The following is a 21,004-nucleotide window of genomic DNA, read 5'->3' on the forward strand; positions in this document are numbered from 1 at the left end:
ATCCTTGCTTTTCTTTTCTGCTCTGTGTGACCAAAGCATGTGAGAAGACCTCACAATCCTCCTGGGAGGATCAGAATCAGACTATTAACACCTGGAGGACATGAGACACCTTTCACATGCCACTGGTTACAGTTCCTTGATGGGTGGCCCAGGACTTCAGCATAGCCTTGCTTTGCTAACATGGAAAGCAAAGTCCCTGGGGCAATCCCAGCCTCAGAGGTGTGAGGGAGAAGCCTACTGCAACGAATGAACATAGAGAGATTCTGTTTGCAAACCAAAATGCTTCCCACAGGTATCACTGTATACACATTACACCTTTGCCACCCACAGCTAAGACAAGATGGTACACCCACCAATTCCACTTTCAAGCTTAATGAGTTCTGGCAGCAATCCTGACAGCTCAGCACGGCTGCTACTCACAAAGACCGTCTGCACCTTCCTACCCTCCCTCCCCGCTATCCTGCCAACAAAGCAACAACGACTCTTCGCATCATGGTTTATTCCCCCTCCATATGTACAATTAAGTGTATGCATGACCATTAAAAATAAGGCTACTTATATCATGGCTCTGAAACACATTACAAACCAACTCCATCCCCCCTCATGACAACATTCAAAATGCTTGGTTTCCATGGTGTGCAGAAAGGGGCAAAAACAACCAGACCACATGGGCGATTAAGTGGTATGGGGCTTTGGTAACTGGATCTAGAAGCTTCCTTCTCTAGCTGAGATAGTCAAACACAGCCAGGCCAGTGGGAGGGAGATCGTTATCCCACCACGTCCTGGTGAGGTCAGTCCAGGTCCCACGCAGCTGCAGGTCACCTCATCTCAGCACGTTGCTGGTGGCAGGCAGCAGAAGCCCAGGCTCACAGACAGCAGGACAACTTCAGGCTCCCCTTTGGAGCTGCCCCTCCAGGTCGAGGCAGGGGCGTAAGGAGAGGAGGAAGGAGAAGCTGCCCTTCTCGATGGCCAGAGGACTTCAGTCTCCAGAGGTGTCAACCTGGGTGACATTTCTCAACATTTAATGCATCTAAAAAAAAATAAATCAAAGAAACAACCAAACTGTATCATTATGGGATCTCAAAGTGAATTGCTTGCATGTCCAGATAAGGCTTAGAGACTTCTTCCAGTGGGGATGAAGAACAGTCCGGATGAAAGTACCTGGAGATGTGCAACGGAGGATAGCCCTGTGTGGTCCTGTAAGCTCCCTTCCCAAGTAAATCTGTTCCCATATGCAACAAGAGAGAATCTTCCAGCTTCAGCTTGTGGCTCAATAAATTTTATTATTCCTTTTTGTTTTTATTTAAAAGAATTTGTTCTCCTATCATAAAAATTAGACAACCATACCACCACCACCAGCAGCAGCAAAGTCTGTGGAGTTAATGTTGATGGCAGACAGTTCACTGGTGTTTCCAGTGTCTCAAAATGTCCTAGAAAGTCCATAAATGGAAAAAAAATCCAAACATGATGGTTTTGGGGAGGAACATCAAGGTGATTTTGGTTTCTTGTCCCACTGAGGATCCCAGATGAATACTGTAGCATATCAGCAGGACCAAGTACCTCATGCCTTGAGAGAAAACCCTTCATACCAGCTCCAGTACCTGATTAGTAGGGAAGACAAGACATTTAGAATAGGAATTTATGACACTCATTATCTCCTACATCAGCATATAGATCACTAGGACAGGACTGACCCTTCTGTCTCCACCCCTTACCCTTTATTCACCGGCATGCAATAATATCACGCAAATGGGATAAGCACTTGGCAAGGATCCCAATTTTGATGTCTCTCCGCACTATGATAAATTACAGCATGAAGCAAAAAAATCCACAGTTGCCTCATTTCCACACTCATCCCAATCAAGCAGCTCTTGGAAGCTTTGTAAAATGGAGATCAGAGATCTTGTCCTCTCAGCCCTCTGTGCTCACAGTTCCCTTGCCCACGCTAAGACGGTACAGCAGCCTCTCAAGGCGTAGTCTCGAGATGGCAGAAGAGTGACCATGAGGGCTGTCACAGCCTCTATTAACCTCGTTTGGTTTTACTGGGGAAGGCTCTAGAGCTTTAGCTTGTGGGTACTGTCTAGCACAGCATCTGCCCCCAGACTGGATTCGTCCTTTCCCAGACCACCCCACCTCCCCCCTGCACGCTGCCAAAGGCAAATGGACATACCCGAGCTCTGACAGCCCTGGCTGTTTGCACATTTCTCTGCCTTCCCTCATTAACAAGCAAACTGCATGACCAAAATCTCTCCCAATCACTCTCCTGTTGCTGCTGGATTCATTTCAAGATATTAAAAATATCTGTGCATTTTTTGTCCATTTTACTAAGAAGGAAGCAACCAAAGTAATGAGCAACCAAGTACAAGGCCTGCTATGTACAAGAGGCTATGGCATCCCATGCTGCAACAGCAGGAGTAAATAGGCTACTCATGGACTAAAAAGGTGGAAAAAAAATATGTTTTCATATGCAGTCAAACACAGATGACTCTGGTCTCTCCCCATTCCTTCTTTTTTCTGTGATTTTTCTGGGACTGTTCAGACCAGATATTCTGGTCTGGCTCCAAAGAGCTGCTGTTGTCAGAGGGATGCGAGAGGAAATCAGGATGAGAACCCCAGCTTCATGAAAGTGACAATTCAGAGTGTAACCAAACAGCAAGTAAAGCCCTTTATCAGTAGCTACAGAAAGCTGCCAGAGCTCTGGGCTACAAGTTTACGGTGTTAACCACCAAGCCTCAAAAGCACGGTGGAAGTCAATGTTGCTGTGTACAATCTGGGGTGGCATCAGACCTGGGGGGTCTCCAGAGGATCAGCACCAGCCTGGGTTTGAGTTTTTCCTGGCTGTCTGATAGACACGTGAAGAAAATACCAAGTATTTTCCATATTACACTTCATGGATAGAAATACATTGAACAGACAACCTGGAAGACTTTTAATTCAAGTGCTGAAAACCTGGCAAAATGCTGGCACCTCAGTGCACAGGGAAGGCTGTTGCTTTCACAAAACCCTGCGCTGGCAGCTGCCGTCTGTTACAGCCAGCCTGGGCACCAGGAGTAAGCAAAGCGAAGGAGCATCCCTGCTCATTTCAAACACTGCTCCAGCCGGCTGCACATCAGAAGCTCAGCTTCGAGCTCTGCTGTACCCAGTGTCAGCAGCAGCCGCCAGAGGATGGGCTGTGGTTAACGCACAGCCTCAGCTGCCACGAGAACCAGTGTGAGCCTGGGGAGATGCTTGGGCCAGACTCCCCATACTAGTAAGACCTCAGGAGCAGCGGAGGCATGGCAGGAGCTGGACGGCCACCAGCAGCTTTTCTACACCTTGCTTTAACTGGGTTTCATTGCTGGTGCACTGTCTGCTCGCTCTACCACATGCCAGAGGCAAATACGTCATTTAAATTACAAACTTCTACAGTTGGGATGACCTCCTCTAGTGGTTTGTCCTGGCTGTATGATTTCTCTGACCTTGCTCTTCACTAACAACAGATTCCAGCATTCAAGAGGAGATCTATGAAATAACTTACCTTAATTGTACCCTGACTGTTAGCAGCAATCAGCACGTTGGACTCCTGGAAAAAAACAGAAGAGGTACTATCACAATCTGCATTGCTTTTTTTTTTTTCCTCGCCACCCCCCCTGCCTTTTTTTTTCCTTCCTCCTGCTCCTTTTTGGAAGAATGAGCAGAGAAGCAGCAGTTGTTTTCACCTTAGCCATTAGAATTCTAGATAATTTCAAAGGGACTTAATTCTTACTATTTCCAAGATGCTTTCCAGGCTAACTCTTATAAAAGTTACACTACCTTGAAGAATTAGAAAGCAATAATCCTTAGTGCTTGTACAGAGCTTTAAATCTCCAAAGCAATTTACAAACATAAAATAATCCTCACAGTCTCCCCGTGAAGTGGGCTAATAATAACAATAATAATAATAGTAATAATATTAATCTTTTGGCAGCATATGGACAAAGGTCTCCAGTGCCCTAACTAAACTGCCTATCACCATGACAAAACCTCCCCAGCTCTGAGGCCACACCACCTCTCCCACAGCCAAGAGGTTTCAGACAAGTAAAACAAAGAGAAGAGATGAGAGTAATAGTAGATACACCCAGTTTGGAAGGGAAGATAAACAGAAGTCTCCAGCCCTGCTTTATGCACAAAGGCAGTATCTATTTACCTCCTGCCAATTGATGGAGTTGCATTTGGAGATGTCCTGGTTGTCTGCAAATTAATGGTCTGCTGCATCAGTCAGGCAACCCCCAGGCAAAAACTAGGAGACAGCGGCTGCTCTTCAGACTGCATTCCTGATGTGGCCAGCAAGTGCAGATGCACAAAAATTGTTCAGCCAGGGGAAATCCAAAGGAACTTGACTGTGCCAATAAACCTAAAGCATGTAAGTGCTGGGGTGCTGGCAACAACCCTGGAGATGCCAAGGTCAAACCGCTGCTCCCAGACCAGTGTCCCGCATCCGCTTTATATCCCCACTACTGTGCCAGTAGTAGCACAGACTGCCAAACTGCCTGCCACGAACCGTTTTCTCTAAAGACAGCTGATATCTTCTCAGACACATTTTTCGATTTCTCTTGCTGCTTCTATCCATCCCCAGACAAACTTGCTGCAATTATCCCATCGCTTAACACATGCATTTTTAATAAACTCAGTGACTAGAATATGCCCCGCTCCAAAGGGAGCAGACAGGCAGCTCAGCCCAGCCCCAACAGGATTGCACACTGCCTCGCCACGAGGTTCAGGACTTTGCACTGCCATCAGCTTTGAAGCAAAGGGAGAAAAAACCTTTTCAATGCACAAACCCACTGATCAGGTAAGAGTAGCCTTGTGGTGGACCGCTGGGCTAATTGTTATACATAGATTTGTTCACCCCGGTTACAATCATTAAAGGATTAGTTAAAACTCCTGATATTATCTCACCAATGATCCTGTAAGTCAAAGCTCCTGAAAAGAAAGTGTATCCTCAAAGGAAGCATATACTCCAATTTCCATTAATTTGGTGGCTAAAAGGGTCTAATCCCATGAACTGCTCAGCTTCTGGTTAGCAGCATTAAAATCAAAACCCACCAGGGGGAATGCAGCTATAGATGTGATTTGGGGACTAAAACAGGGACCGGGATACCAGAAAGGATTTTGGACGCAAGGGAGAGAGACCAGCAGCTATCTAGTGTGCAGTGCAAGAGCCTTGAACTCCTGAGTACAGATGATCCAAGGTTTGAATGATTCCTGTTTGCACCGTAAGCGATTGGTAATTCATCCTGCTGCTGCAGTCTGCTGGGGTACCACTGTAAATGAACTCTGGTTCAATGAACAGTTTTACCTGCTAAATAAAATAAAAACGCCAGAGGGTAATATACTCTCACTCCCTTGTTCTTCAGAAGCCACTGGGTTCTTTTTTCAGCAGGGTCTGAGCTAATCACCGCTCTGCTGCTTTCAGCCACAACCATGAGACGCAAACGGGAGCAGACAGCAACAAAATTAGCACCAAATCTGTCATCGAACAAACAGTGACTTGCTTGTTAAGGTACTCCAGCACTGCTTCCCTGGGAACGCAGCTAAGTAACTTGTTTTTAATCCTCTAAAGAAACAATTCTCTTCCTTTCGTGCTGCCTGTAAAACAGCCAATATATTCAACGTGTTAAACGCCTAAGCAAGTCGTGAGGTTGCTTAGATCCGTAGGTTTGTAACTCATGACAGCTGTGTGCATGCTGAACCAATCTTTTTGCCAAGACATGTACGAATGGAGTGACCATGTCCTCAAAACATGACCACCATGACCACTGAACTGGTAGAATACCCACGTCACCCACTGCACCACTACAAGCACCTGTATCTCTCAGGCATGAAAATAGAAGGTATCACCATCCATTGTGGTTGCATGTTCTACTTTACCATAATTCATGTTTCTAGGCAGAACAAGAAGGTTGAAAGGCTGGCCTTCCCTCCTCATCCCTCCTAAATTTGTTGTCTGCAGGAGCCAGGAACTCTCAAAGCAGAGGCAGGGGCTCTATTGGAGATCCACCCCAAGTGAGTAGTCCTGCTCTGAAGAAATCAGTTATTAAAGTGCCCCTTCTATGCATGCACCTCCTCCTACGGGTGGTTAGCACTTGTAGCCCTACTTCAAAGAAGAGGCAAAAGGTGCCAGCTACCTTTGCTAAAATAAAATTGAAGGAAAACAAAATGAAAACTCACAACAAAAACCAAGAAATGAGAGATTGCTGCCTGGCAAGCAACAGCATTTTGTTCCACGTGGTTGCTAATCTCAAGCATTACTGCACACTGGTGGAAAGCCACCGACTGTGTAACCTGATGAAATGTGGCAACCTCTCTTCTGCACATCAAAGCAGATAAGGAGAGATGGGTGGAGACGTGGCATGGTGCGCTCTGGTTCGCTGTGATGAGATAATGTGGCATCTCAACAAGCCAGGGACAGCCATAAAATTGATGGGGAACAGCTTAAAAGTTTTGGTCCTGTTAAGTCAACAGGAAAGAACAAGGCTCTGGGGATGACAGGAGTATGCATCTTCTTGTCTCTTGGCATTACATACGAATTTAGAAAGATTAATCGACAAATGTAGGGGCGTCTTAGGACTTACATTAAGATTAATACAGGGTGCAGGTCCAGTACTGCTCTAAGATGCTCCAGGCCTGTCCTGTGGTAAGCCTTATGAACAGCCTTCCACACATGCCAACTTTTTCCTTGACTGCAGAGGCAGTGTTGTGGGAAGCCTGAAGGACAGTTCCTTGACATTGGGAAGGACTTGACTCCACCACAAATCTTTGTTATTGCCTACAGCCTGGACACATATCCACATGGAGGTAGGCATTATGCAAAGTGAAGCTGTAAATCAGTCCTGAGTGCAAAGACAGACCAGGCAGAAGCACCTCTGCCTTCAACCTGACGCATCCCTGTTCTCCCAGATGTGGCACTGGATGAACATGACTGGTCCACCCATAGGAACTCAGGAGCATTTGCCCTTGGGATTTGAAGGGACTTTCATTGATTGTGCCAAACCAGCACATTCTTGATGGCAAAGAAAAACAAAATCAAATCTAGGACCTTCCTGAGTAGATGAAATACCTGCTACATTCACCATTCCAACAAATTATTCACCCAGTGACAGCTGGTTTTTGAAGCACACCAATTTCCTTCCCTCCTAGAGCCCTGTGTTTGGATGGCCCTGGGGAGACAATTTGTACAGGGAAGGAAGGGAGGAGAAGGAAAGTCTGGCTGACTGCTAGTATTCATGCAAGAGCAGTCGCATTAAGAAAATCAGAAATGCTCTGGGTGTTTCGCGAAGCTTGAGGAAACCCAGCTGAACAACTGAAAAGTTGTCAGTGCTGCTTCTGTGCAATAGGGAGTAAGAGACAGCTGAGGTTGTAGCTCTTCCACTCTTTCTTTATATCTTTGTGCAAGAAAACATGGGGGTTGGGGGGGAACTAAATTAATGTCACCCCAGATAGCTGTTAAAACCCCACACATCTCCTTGGAGGGACACACACTGATGCCCAAGCAGACTCAAACTCTATGGAGCAAGAGAAAATTCCAGACAGACCCTCTAGCTAAGCTGTAAATCCAGCCTCCCAGTAACTGCAGGGCTCATCTCCAGCCATCCCTCTTCCCTTCTAAAGAGTCACCATGGACACCTGACTGCAGCCACAGTGCTTCGGGAGTTCAGCATCCCTCCCCATCAGAAGGCTCAGGCAAAATCACAGCTGAGTGTTTACTGTCTTCTTTCCTGACACAAAAGAGACAGCCTGTCCCAAAGGGGCTCAAAATAGGCAAAATGAGCACAAATCACTTGGACAGTTTGTTTTTCCTTTAATGTAATCCTTTGTAAAACCACGCCTCCTCCATTATCCCGCATGTATCAGTCCTTGAAGTGAAATACAGAAGCTCACACTGAGGGAAAAGCTGGAGCATGGTCTACAGAAGAGGAGGAGCCTGGATGCTGACTTTGAAACATCTCGGTCCCCCTGTTGGGAGCGAAACTGTCAACCAGAACATTTATATGTGAACATAACCTACACTTTTGTAGCTCATAAATGCAGTAGTTTTGCAAAAAGAGACTCAAGAGTACTTGAAGGTTGGGAACTACAGTGGGTAGCTAACAATCACAGCCTTGACCATGTAAGCCAACACATAAAAGATACAGCAGCACTTCTCGGTGCTGTTAACCTGACAAAACAACCCTTTAAACAAACTTAACCAACAGTGTTTCCCTGCAAGGCCCATGCTGAGGAAAGAAGAAAGTTTGGCTAAAGGAGAAATGATACAACACGGACTTATTTCCTACTTCTGCTCTCCATCCTACCTTCCACAGATACCAGCAGTAACACAAAAGGCTGAAGAAATTGTCCCTTCGAATTGTAAAGATGCCAGTGGCGAAGCAAGATGTGTCTCCAGGTTATACATGCATGTGTTCATGCAAGGGACTGTAAATCATATTTCAGACTTTCACCATATTCTAAAATAACTACAGGCCACAAAGTTTGTGCCTCTTACGCCCCTTTTCTGCACAAATAAGTCATATATGATTCAAACTTCCAGCAGAGTCATCACTGAGGTAAGTGTAAATTTTCTGGATTTTCAGCTAGGTTTGTTCCATGGATTCACAATTAGGATTCCTAAAGCTTTCATTTTAAATTAACAACTCACCTCGCCACCCCAGCAGACATTTTTGCTAATGAATGGCTGGTTCGTCAGCAATTCCCTTTCAAGCAGACGGACTCGCTGCCAGCGAACTCTGAACACTCACTCAAAGGAACAGGAGCCTAATTAAGTAAAGTTGTTGATACAATAGGAAAATACACTGGGTGAGAAAGCCTGCACTCAAGTGGCCATTGCCTTATGTTATTTATAGGCAGAATAAAAGTATATAGTTGAACTAAATCTAGTGGTGTTTGTACAGAAAGCCCTTTAAGTAAAGCTACTCAGTCCTTACTGAAGATGGCAGCTATTACTTAGGTGCTGGCTTTTAGGACTGAGCTGCAGACCATCTGCAAGACATATTTCACCAAAACTTTTCCCATCGACATCACACACAAAGTCTTTTCATACATCAAAATACGTGAAAGCAGTTCCCCAACAGACCACCACTGCTTGACTGCTCTTCATCTTGTAATTAGCAGATTCTAACGGCTTTTCACTCAATTCCCCTGAGACTCAGTTATTTTCTTGTTGTATGACTCAAGTCAGCTTTTGTTTTTGAAAGAAAATTACAAATTCTAACCTAGGAAACACGATGAACCTCCAGCGTACAAAAAATCAAGATGCTTTTAAAAGCTAAACTGCTAGATTAGATCTCTTCCCAGCAGGACGATGTGCGGCACATGGAATTCTGTTCTTTTTATTTCCATTGTTGTGATACAATTGTTAGCAACGGAGGGGTGCACGATGGGGTTGTTAAAGTGGTGCACAACCCTCTACCTCTCTGTGTGCCAGAATTTGCCTTATATGCCATCACACTCACCTAATGTTAATCCATTTTGAACAATTTTAAGGGATTATTTATTATGTATACTTCGAACATCAGGCCCAAGCAAAAATTAATTACTTCTTTAAACCAAGTACTTTAAAGAACAAGGTCTTACATATAAAAGATGTCACATTTCAGGAGTGGCAACACCTGACTTGTTGTTTGAAACCTGGAATGGAACACACATGCCTAAACTGTGTCTTTTAATCCTTAGAAACTGTATTTTTATCGCATTCTGAAGGTAATTCCTTTGTACACACAGAGATAAAGCCTCCTCAGGCTTATCTGGACACCCCCCCCCACCCCCCCCCCCCCCCCAAAGCAACAGCTCAATATATCTGGAAAAGGTCTCGCCTGTGCTTCCTTCTAGATCCAGCCGCAAATACACAATCTTTTGGGTTTTTAAGTTTATAAATGCTGCACAATTACACCCACAGAGCATAATAAAGGTATTTTCCTAAAACATTAACCCACAGATTTACAGATGACAGCACTCCTTTGCCTTGCTTTCCATAGAAAGACTTGCCTACGGTCACATGCACACATGTATAGTTTCTTCTCACGTAGGAATTCATGGACACAGTATAAAGGGGAAAAAAAGCTTTCAAACAAATTAGTGTTTTCATCATCCTACATCACGCAGAGTTTGCAGCTTCTGCACAAGATGAAGCACGTCTCGCTAGGAAACATGCACAGGTAGAAATTCAACACTCCTTGAATCCCTCCCCTCATTTTTCTGCAATTCCAGACTTTAATCTCTGTACCAGGGATGCTTTTATCAAGTTTTCTGACACTTCCACATCTGGTATTTTCTAACCGCGACACTCAATACATGAATATATCCCTCTTTCCTGCTCCCTGAAGCAGCAGTCTTCTCATTTTTGGATTTTACACTTAATGCATTTTTTTACTTCTATTTAGACCAAACTCAGCACAAGAAGATGCTGTATAACTGGAAGCTTATTTGCTATCATATATACTCAGGTCTCTGTATTCACAGAGCATGGGTGCCCAGGGGAAGGCAGTCCAAGGCTTGCTCCAGTGACACACTCAAATGAGTAGTAAGCTATCTCCCAGCCAAGTGAGAAATCACTTTTTCTTAGCATGACCTTTCTTTTCAGCATGTAGCTCTCAAGAAAACGAGATCAACAAGGCAACTGAAGACCAGGCTAGAAGAAAATAGAGGTACACACGTGCGGTGCTGCACACAGACACGAATTTGCACCATCTTCTGAATTCAAGATGGAAATGGAGGCCAGTGAGACTGATGAAAGAGGGCAAAGAAAGCTCTGCAAATTTCCACCTCAGGAATTGTTGCTATATTACAGGCGACTGCCTCTATAATTTAGTCTTTCTGGAACAAAACTGGTTTTGATGAGCGCCTAATTTATTTAGAATTCAAGATGAGAATAACTCATCAGACACTTATTATTCTGCATCTACTGCAAAGTGAAGTACACAGCTCTAACAGCTGTTGCACACTCCCGATCAGGCAAGGTAGGGAGACATATGCTAAAACCAAATTATGGTGGCATTAACCCCCCTCCCCCAAAGGGCAAGTCTTCTCCTCCTTTATATGTAGGAATATTGAGCTCCACTGCCCATCTATCTGTGACAAGGTCTCTAAAGCTACTTGTTCCTGTGGTCGTATATCCTGGGATTTCAGACGCTCCCCATAAACAATATGCTCCAGGCCTTGAACAAAGCAGCAGCAGTATATAAATATAGTTCGCAATAAGCCTACAAAAAACGTATACATAAACATGCAACACATTAGCATCAATATTGCAAAACCACAGGAAATGGCTAGGCATTAGTTTAGTGAAAACAGCTTTTAACATCTATTCTCTTAATACTTAACGCTCCCCAAATATTCGTTTGGCAATTTTACATAATGCAGTGCTGTATGTCCCTTGACAACTGCACAGTCAGAGACCTGCATTTCTACCGCTGATACATTTTCCTCCTTTCTTTTCTACTTTTTCTTGCAGTCAGTCATTACATCATGCTGGAGGTGATGAATTTAATCTCTCCCTAGCCAAGGTCATGTTGCCCTGCCCATCAGTGCCGTATGTGGCAAAACCAAGCCCTGGGGTTGTATCATTACTATTGCTATCACTTACGCTTCTCTTCCGAACCGGCCTCAAAACCAAAATGAGCCATCTGAAGTAACGGCCACCAATCTGCATGACAGTATTCAGAAATGTGACCTAAAGCTGGTAGTTTTAGGTAGTGATTTTGTGCAGACCAATGGCAAACCATCGGGGACTGGAGCCATAAACAGAAATCAGCAGAACATGAAAAGCCTCTTCAGTCAAAACTACCCCAGAATAGACAAACAGTCCACCCTACAAGCACAGCCTACCATGAGTGCCACACAGCCCAGTCCTGAAGCACAGCAAGGACCACCACTCCCTGATGTTGCACTGGGAAGGAACAGATGCAGCTGGGAAACTCCTGAGAAGCTAAAAACCATCCTTTCCCACACCTCCTCAGTCCTCTAATTTACAACATATTCCTTGCCCTACTGTGAAGGGCAAACTCCAGTTTAAGCCCTGCTTCATGTTTAGCTGCTTGTCTTATGTCTCTTCCTTTCACTTTCAATGTGTTTCTCCCATCCCTCTTACCCTCTCTCTTCTTCCTTCTCCTTTTTGCCAGGTCAGTGCTTTCTCTTCCAGCTCAACTGTATCCAACACTCCTCAGTTGCTCAGTTCCCTCTTTCAAATCTTCTTCACACTTAAATCAGCAATTCCCTAGTTTGTGCAAGAACGCTTTTCATCTTTCCCAGACCATCTGTCCCATATACCCTTTAGGGCTTTTGTATCTGTGAGATCATTGTCCCTTGCATGGTATCTCTCATCAAACCCTGCTTCCAGCACTCTGTTCTTGAATTTCAACTGCCTCTTCCACAGCACCATGTACATCTTCCCACCTTCCCTTCCCTCCCCTTGTGAATCCACCTTTGAAAATCCTACTTACAGAACAATTTTCATTTCTTTGCAACGCCTTTGCCTCCAACATACTAGCACCCACACCAATGTGCACAACTTCCTTGGGTTCAGAACAGTTAACCTTCCTCTCTGGTCCCAGTAGCCGATCAACCAACCATATCTGCTCCCACAGGCTGCCTTCCCTTTTTAGCTCTGTTCTTCTAGGTCCTCAAACTCATTACTGCACTAGGATGACATATCTGTTCCTCTGGTCCCTGCCTGGCTGTCAGCTGCAGCTCATTCCCACATCCACCTCAGAAACATCGGCCTAGATAAAGAACAGAGGATAGATGAATATAAGGAGGTAGAAGTCTTAAGGTTAGACACTGAAACACCATGTTATTTTGTGGGAAAAAACCACTGCTGGGTCAGGAGCTTTGAACAGGAGAAGGTGATCCAAGTCAGCAGCCTTGCAGGCGCACACATGCCCCGGATAACCTTTCTTTCATGCTTTTTCCTGATACACAAGAGTGAATACCACACATCAGCTGCTGTCCTGAACTGATGCACGCTCCTCCGAAGGCCGACAAACTGTTTCTAAGTTGGGCCAAGAGGGATCACTGCTAGGTGATGCATCTCCTGTGCTCTACGAAGCTCTCAGCGTGCTGTTGATGCTGCCAGTGGTTTCCCTGGGCCAGGCACTGGAATCTGGATCCTGTTATCAAACCAGTCCCCAAATAGAAATATCACAAAATAAGCTGTTAGCTGGGCCAGCTCCTGCTTCCCTTCCTCTCCCAGTGCCATTACTTTCAGTCTCTAAATAGCAGAATGATACAGGCTTAAAACTGACCCAACCACCTTGGCATTAATATTTTAAATTATTAAGTCTTAGCTCTCTAATGCCAACAAATCATTTATATGTGCACATTTAATTAACAATCCAATCAGTAAAAACAACTTAGCATTCGCCCAGCACATTTTATCAGAGGAACCAAAGACACATTACAACATTAATTAAGTGTAACAAATGCTCTGGTAAGGTAGCTGAGTATTATCCTGCTTTGACATGTGGGGAAACCGAGGCAACACACTCAGTGGATTTGCCCAAGGTTAATCCAGATGTTCACAATGAGGTGCTGAAGAGAGAAAGCAAGGAGAAATACCACTGAGATTTAACTCTCCTAATAAACATTCCTTTTCTGAACTGCACTATTTACTTATTTGCTGATGAGAAATCTGTTCCAGCTGTGATCCTCTCCCAAACAGACTAGGGGCACAAACCACTGCTGTCAAGTATGCTAAAAATCAACCCTAAACTGCAGCAGCCTGCCAGGTGAAGCTGAATGCGCTGGGTCCAACTCGATACCCAGCTAAAGCCCAAGGTTTTGATGAACACTTAATGACCCTTTCCACCCCACAGTTCACACTATGCACACATGTAAGCTCATGGGATGCTGGACACTTGCCCAGCAGTCATAGGTCCTAGATCTACACTGAGTGTCTCCTCAAGGGCTCCAACAACTCATCCAATCCTTGGCGAGTTTCACACCAGGTTCCCATGCCAGGAGCATGGGAGAAGAGCAAGAAATTCCCGACTGACGCCGAGTATGCTCACAACATGCTGAACAGTCATGAATCTTGGAAAATATCAGGTGTCCCAGTATCCTCACTTTTCTACAAACCCATAGTTTAACCAGTCTTCAGGCCACACAGAGCCCATCTTGCCATCTCCTCTTTCCTTCCCACACCCAGGTGACAACCCCCACAGTGGCCCCAGACAATGGTGGCACCCACACTATTGCAGCAGCTCTGTTTGAGGACATGCTCCCTTGTGCCCTCAACTTAGGGGAGTTCTAGATCCAGCAGTTTTGTTTGCTTTCCCCATTTGGTACAGAAAAACACTGGTTTTGGGACTAAGGGTACAGCTGACAGCCAAATTTGTTTGCCCAAAGCATCAGGGATGGCTCTTTTGATAGTGCCTGGCAGCCATCTAGAATTCGGTCCAACAGCTCATACTGGAACAAGTTCATCCTCAATTTTTCCAAAAATCATGAGTTCTGCTCTGTATGCAAATTACATGCTGTGGAAACACTTTATGTTTCCCAATTACCATGTGATGAAACGTTTCAGACCCTGATGATGATGCCCGCTGCCAGTCCCTTTAACCCAAGTGCACACCTCTCGGCAAAGCTGGATGGATTTTTGCAAGTTCTCACTGAAACCCAGAGAGCTCATCTCTTCAACACCTTTGGCAACTGGATCTCTATGATTAAGGGACCCGAGTACAGACACAAAGTCTGTCTCATGACGGTAGGATGCAAAGCCTTCCTTCTCCAAGCAGAAGGATGCACAGAGTTGCTTATGAGACAATAATCACAAAGTCGACGGCTCCTGCATGGCTCCCAGTCTGAGACAGGGCACGCAGAAGATTAAATAACACGGAATTCACCTAATTAAAGCAAGAAAGAAAAAGGCTTGGCTATTATTAAGGTATTGAAGCTACCATAGGCTTAAGACAGGGCAGATAAAACCCTGAACTAACCTCTAGAGAAAGAGGTCTTGCAACTGTGTAACTGGTGGGAACACCTCCTGGCCAGTGCTAGTGGGACAGGGTGGGAAGAAAAGCCTTACTAAACCCTTCACATGAAACCATCCCCTCAAAGCAAAAGTGGAAGAACAATTAATCCATTACAACCACAGATGGTGGCAATCAATACAGGAGAACAGGTTAATCATAGGAGATGTCAGGAATGATGAAGGGAGCCAAGCCGAGTCAGGCTGGCTGGGTCAGCAAGAGGGGAACACTTTGGCAGGAACTCATGAAATGTCTGATGGACCGAGGAAATCAATTTATTTAAAACTGATAATGCATTCATACTCTGCTATTGTTCATTTTATACTGTTTGGCTGTCAACGGTTTGGGGCAAGGAGCTGTCACCTGCTGTCTGGACAACATCTAGTGTGGTGGGTTGGTCCTGGCTGGATGCCAGGTGCCCACCGAAGCTGGTCTGTCACCCCCGTCAGCCGGACAGGGGAGAGAAAATGTAACTGAAGGCTCATGGATCAAGGTAAGGGCAGAGAGAGACCACTCACCAATTACCATCACGGGCAAAACATGCTACAAAATTTAACGTATTGCCTCTGAGAAGTCAGACTACAGTAAAGAGAAATAATCCCCAAATCTTCAAACACCATCTCCTTGCTCCTCCCTTCTTCCTGTGCTCCACTTTACTCGCAAATTCTCTATCTGCTCACCCACAGGGGTGCAGGGGGACAGGGAATGGGGGCTGGGGTCAGTACACCACACACTGCCTGCCTCCTCCCCCTCCTCCCCAGCAGGTGGTCCCTCCCACAGGACCCCAGACTCCACAAACCCCTCCAATGCAGGCCCTTCCCAGGGGCAGCAGCTCTTTCATACTGCCCCAGCCTGGGTCCCCCCCGCGGGGTGCAGCCCCCTGGGCACAGCCGGCTCCAGCCTGGGCCCCCGTGGGGTCAGAACTGCCCCCAGCACGGGCTTCTTTCCCGATGGGCCCGGCCAGGAGCTGTGCCAGCATAGCTGCCCATGGATCAGGGCTCCTTCGGGCACCCCCTGCTCTGGGGAAGGGGGGGATCTGCCCCCCCATGGGCTGGGGGCTTCACCACGGGCTGCCCAGGAATCTCTGCTCCAGTGCCTGGAGCCCCCCCGGCCTCCTCCTGCCCTGACCTGGGTGCCTGCAGCGCTGCTGCTCTCACATTCTCATTCCTGTTGAACATGCAGTTTTCTTTCTCTATTTCTTAAATGTGCCATCCCAGGGGTGCTGCCACCGCCGATGGGCTCAGCCTTGGCCAGCGGCTGGCCTGCCTTGAAGCCAGCTGGCATTAGCCCCACTGGGCGTGGAAGCCTCTGCTATCTGCTCACAGAAGCCACCTCTACAGCCCCCTCTACCAAACCCTAGCCGCACAAACCCAATACACCTCATCCATTGCATCTCCTGCCAATTTTAACTTCTTTGCATCGTCCTAACAAAAATAATTTCCACCTTTAAGACTGGCCTGACACAATGCAAGCCTTCGAACTGTGTTACTGGATGGGCCAAAAGCCCGGCACCCACGGAAATCAAAGCTTTTGTTTCCCTTTAAGCCAGGAATAGTGTATTTAATAGCAACAAGAACAGAGTCACGGGTCTAAGTGTCAGCGCTGAGGATGCTGTCTGGGGGAGGGGGGGAAATGACAGCATGTAAGGATGCTGCATCTCCAGCAGAGGCTGCAGGCAGGGAGGGTGGGGGATTACACATCTGCAGGGTGAGCAGAGCTACAGGAAGGGGAAGGGAAGCACAGCAGGAGAGCAAAAATATCTCATCCCCTAGAGGCTACTTCCACCCAAAGGGCTGCAAGCTGCTCAGTGGTAAGAACAGAAGAGGGAAGGGTACCTGCCTGCAAGGTGGCCCAGCTCGTAGCTGCATAAGCTACTACAGGAAACATAGTTCTTGTATTTTCTATGTGACATGTGCCACAGAAGTGAAATCACCAGGACCCCATGAGATAACAGAAGAGACAAACTGTTTCTTGCAGAGAAAAATCAGGGCACAAACATTAGCATGCATATAAGCTTCATACCTATACTAATGCTATTTATAACATACACCGATTTGGGAAAGAGGACTTCGATATAAGGAATGGAAGTTTAATTAAGGTAAAACTAAAGTTTCCATTAATCTTGAAAGGATCATAACCTGCTGCCTCTCCTTCAGCATTCAATTCAGCTAATGCTGTAACAGGATCAAGCACAGCATTACACACCTGAATCCTCCCACAAGGCAGACAAGGCTAGGCAAGCTGTACCAAACCACACTGCCTTCTCTAGTCCTGAGAAATAAGAAGAGCCATCTCCTCAAATTATTGTTTCAAAACTGCCCCAAGTGCAGTGGGCAAATATTTTCACTAGCCAGGCATGCAGGAAAATTATGAAGGAGAAGAGATGTTGATAAACTTGAGATTGGCAATGAAATATAGCAAGAGCCTATACCTGCAAGCAGCAGGTTCTGAGGATACCCAAAACTGCGTTTAAAGTCACAAACAGAAGTTTACTCTTGAGCAGTAACTACACAAAACCCCAGCTATATTTAAATCTTCTCCCTGCATAAAGTCATAGGGTTAACTGTTTCCTGTCTTCTGTTCCTGTGGTACAGGGTAGCACAGGTAAGGATGGGGCCGCAGAGCAGAGCATCCTCCTCCAGCCAGCAGAACAATCTCCTCTTCATCTACAGCCAAGAACAGCTCTAAAGCTGGCCTGGCTTGCAGTTAGCATAGTCTTTGTAAATTTGTTATGACCATATGCAAAAGGGAGCTGAACTGGACTTTGAGCTGGGGCAGGTCTGCAAGGCTGTTTGGAAGAGAGCAATCTTTCATTTGTAAACTGGAAGATGATGGAATCTCTGAAAGCAGATACACTGAAGCCCACAAGCCATTTCTGCAGGTCAGTTTTCAAAGTAAGGCCACACTGCAAAATATCAGCTTTGATTACCAAATTTTATAGCTGGTATTGAAAAAGACAGTACAGTAAATGGAATTTTAATAAGGTCTGACTGTACATAAAAGGTGAAGAACTTCATTAAAAAAAACATACAGAGTGCAGGTGACATGTATGAGGTTGCTTCTCTAATATCCTACTACTGATGCTTTCCCCATTGCATTTATCTCGGGGGAGAAGGGAGTGGGAAGAGAAGACAGCTATGCCTTTGGTATTAAGAATGATGAGAGTACAGCTTTATAGCTTTAGTACAATAAATGCAAAGCATGACATCTTCCCTACTTCGTTCTGCAGAATGAACTATTCAAAAGATAATAATGAACTTTGCATCATCTAGAAGACTCAATTGTGCTCTGCTGCCTGCTTCCCTAATCCCATCCATCTAAAACACCCTCGAATCCGGAAGGATGAGTGAAACCAGCAACAAAAATGCACCTGAGAAATCAGAAATCACTGGGTCATTCAGCTGTTGAAAAGCATTTTACATTTAAAAACAAAGGATGTAGAAAAGAAAAACAACTAAAAACCCCACCAAGGACTAAGATTAAAGTCAGAAGAAAAATGAAGGATGTCTTTAGACAAGTTCATTGATTGTGAGAGGGGAAAAAAATATCTGAGCTCTACATATAATTTTTACTAGAGAGAAACTCCCTATTCTTTCATTCACCTTCCACTTTCCCCACTCCCCAAACTCGCTCACTCACCTCTCTCCTTCACCTTACCCTCCCCTAAGGAATACCAGGAGGTAGCCCCTGAATTCTAATTGCATTCGCTATTCTACTAAATCACATAGATTAGAATGGGCAAAATTAGTGGGACTCGCCTATCAGGCATTCTCTGCAATACTGGATGAGAAGTCACCTGAAGCTCTAGATGGGCTTTCTTTTGTTTATGGCCTTTAAATAATTCAGAGAGAGGAGCTGTCAAGCTGAATCTGCAAAGCTCCCTTGACTTTGGGCTTGCACTATTAGACTGCCTGCCTATTGTTTATGAAGACAAAAAGGAAAAACGTTACAAGATTGTATGTCTGCATGGGAGGGGAGTCAAGGACTAGAAGAACAAGGGCTGTCATGACAGAAGTCATAAAAAAACCAGATGGGAAAGCAAAAGTAGGCAATAGGTGAAATACAGATATACCAGCAAAGCAGCAAGAGCAAGTTGCCTGTTTGGTCGTGCTATAAATAAATAATACTAGCAGTTTCTTGTGTAATATAATGTAATTCTTTAAAAAGGAAAACTCCAAATGCGAATGGTAACTCTAATTAGCAATTAAAAGCACAACTTCTCAGCTATACAGTTGCAGCCACCTCTCCGAGCTCTCTCTCACTTCTGCAAGCCAGTGACAGTCATCAGGCACCGGGCCAGCACTTAATAATCGTCCCAAACCACAGAGAATAATTTCATCCTTTTTCCCTTTCTTCCCTTCTTTTTCCTGGGCTCTTCGTGCAGCCAAAGATTTACTAGGTCCTGCTTGGGGACACCAGCAAACTACAGGCAATGGCCCCTGGCATCCAGGGAGCTCACACACTTCAAGGTGCCTTTTAGATTTATTATTTTTTTAAATTACTCTGGGGCATGCATGGCTTTGATGGGGTTTTGCACAGTCATTTTCAATCAAAGCTGCAAACCTGGCTTTACGGCAAATGACTCTTCCTTGAAGCAGCAAGAAGAATTGAGAGGGCAGGGGAACCTCAGGACATGCAGCCCTGCTCCACCCATGCACATCTCTCCAACCAGAATGTAATCACCTCCACAGCCAGCTTGCTAAACCTAATGAGAACTTAAAAAAACCCCAACATTTTAATACAAAACCAATAAACTATGATTACAGTCTTGCTTTAAACTACTGAGCTGGATTAACTCTTGGCAATTATACTTAGCTCTGGATGCTGCAGACAAAACCCTGTCCAAGGGCTGTCCCCACGCGGTGGGCCACTGCAGCTGGGCAGCTGTCTCAGCACATTACGGGATCATGCACATGTATGGAGGGGAACGATCCGGTTTAGTTGGCTCACCTAAAGCAGACAGAGACCTCCACTTTGCTCTGGGAAGACTGCAACGGTGGACAAAACATATTTCTTTTGCCCACGTCTGGTCCCAAATGGTCCCAGCAGCTTCCAGTCCTACAAAATTTCATGATTAAAACAGCCTTTTCTAACACTGTCTTTTCTCCCGGGCTTCTCACTGTATCAAATCCTAAATGAAACATGATGTAACGCATGCAAATAAGCTGAAGAAAAGAGGATTCAAATAATAGTAAAATACCATTAACTGGGAAAGTTTAACTCAGAAGGTCAAAGACAGAAGAAAGATGCTGCAAGAGATGCTGCACAGGGCACATATGCATGCCCAACAGCTTTAAACGTGGCACTGCCGGCTCCCTTCTTACTTGCTCCGTGACTGCCAGCTAACAGCAGGGCCTGAAGCTGCAGTGCCATTAATAAGTCCCTAAATCTCCTGGCCTTGAATATGCTCCTAAACTCCGGGGAACAGCTTGCCAACGGTGTGCTGCCTGCCAGTGTCCTTACAGCAAGGCCATTACACAGCAAGCTGCTCCCCCCCATCTTTTTTTTTTTTCTTATAATTCTAAATAAGTATTGCCATCTGAAATAAGTATTGCCATCTGAAGTATTGCCAGCTCCCAAACATTGCTACCTGAGAGCAGGCTGTGATCAGTAGTCCTGAAATTAACTGAAGGGCTGTCAAGCTCACACGTCACAGGTCACAGCCTGGAAATCCTTGAATTAGATGCTTCCCCCCATGCTCTCTCCTTGGCCCTCCAAAAAGGCAAGAACCAGATGACACCCATACTCCTTTCTATGCTGTAATGGGGGATTTAGGACAACCTGATGGCTCTACATGCTTCCTGCTGGAAAACAGATTAAAAAAAGCCCCAACTTTAATTCTTAAAACCATGGTTTTGTTGTTAGCATCACTGGCAGCGAACATTTGGGGCTGGTGGCAGCAAACGGGAGTGGTGGATTGAATACGCTGCCCGATGGGCTTGGGTTGCTGAAGCCTGAGCTAGTCCTTCTCTGGGTTCCGAAAGAAGAAACAAAGCTGCGTCATGGTACTTAATTTTCCATCC

General features: G+C 45.4%; 1 protein-coding gene and 1 non-coding gene across 3 annotated transcripts in view; both read right to left on the reverse strand.

Annotated features, from left to right (window-relative positions):
* Positions 1-482: 482 nt before the first annotated feature.
* Positions 483-21,004, reverse strand: part of COP1 (COP1 E3 ubiquitin ligase) — a 127,725-nt gene continuing 107,203 nt past the window's right edge. For both annotated transcript variants that reach the window (XM_055724421.1, XM_055724420.1), the window contains exons 19-20: positions 3,518-3,562; positions 483-1,601 (exon numbers count right to left, since the gene is read on the reverse strand). In XM_055724421.1, the coding sequence (XP_055580396.1) occupies positions 1,584-1,601; positions 3,518-3,562 (63 nt within the window). In that variant the 3' untranslated portion in view covers positions 483-1,583. The remainder of the gene's footprint in view (positions 1,602-3,517; positions 3,563-21,004) is intronic.
* LOC114016971 (small Cajal body-specific RNA 3) lies at positions 19,894-20,038 on the reverse strand. Its single transcript, XR_003561756.1, has one exon. It is a non-coding gene; the product is annotated as a small Cajal body-specific RNA 3 (non-coding RNA).

The sequence above is a fragment of the Falco cherrug genome, chromosome 12 (assembly GCF_023634085.1).
Source record: "Falco cherrug isolate bFalChe1 chromosome 12, bFalChe1.pri, whole genome shotgun sequence".
NCBI classification, from domain to species: Eukaryota; Metazoa; Chordata; class Aves; order Falconiformes; family Falconidae; genus Falco; species Falco cherrug.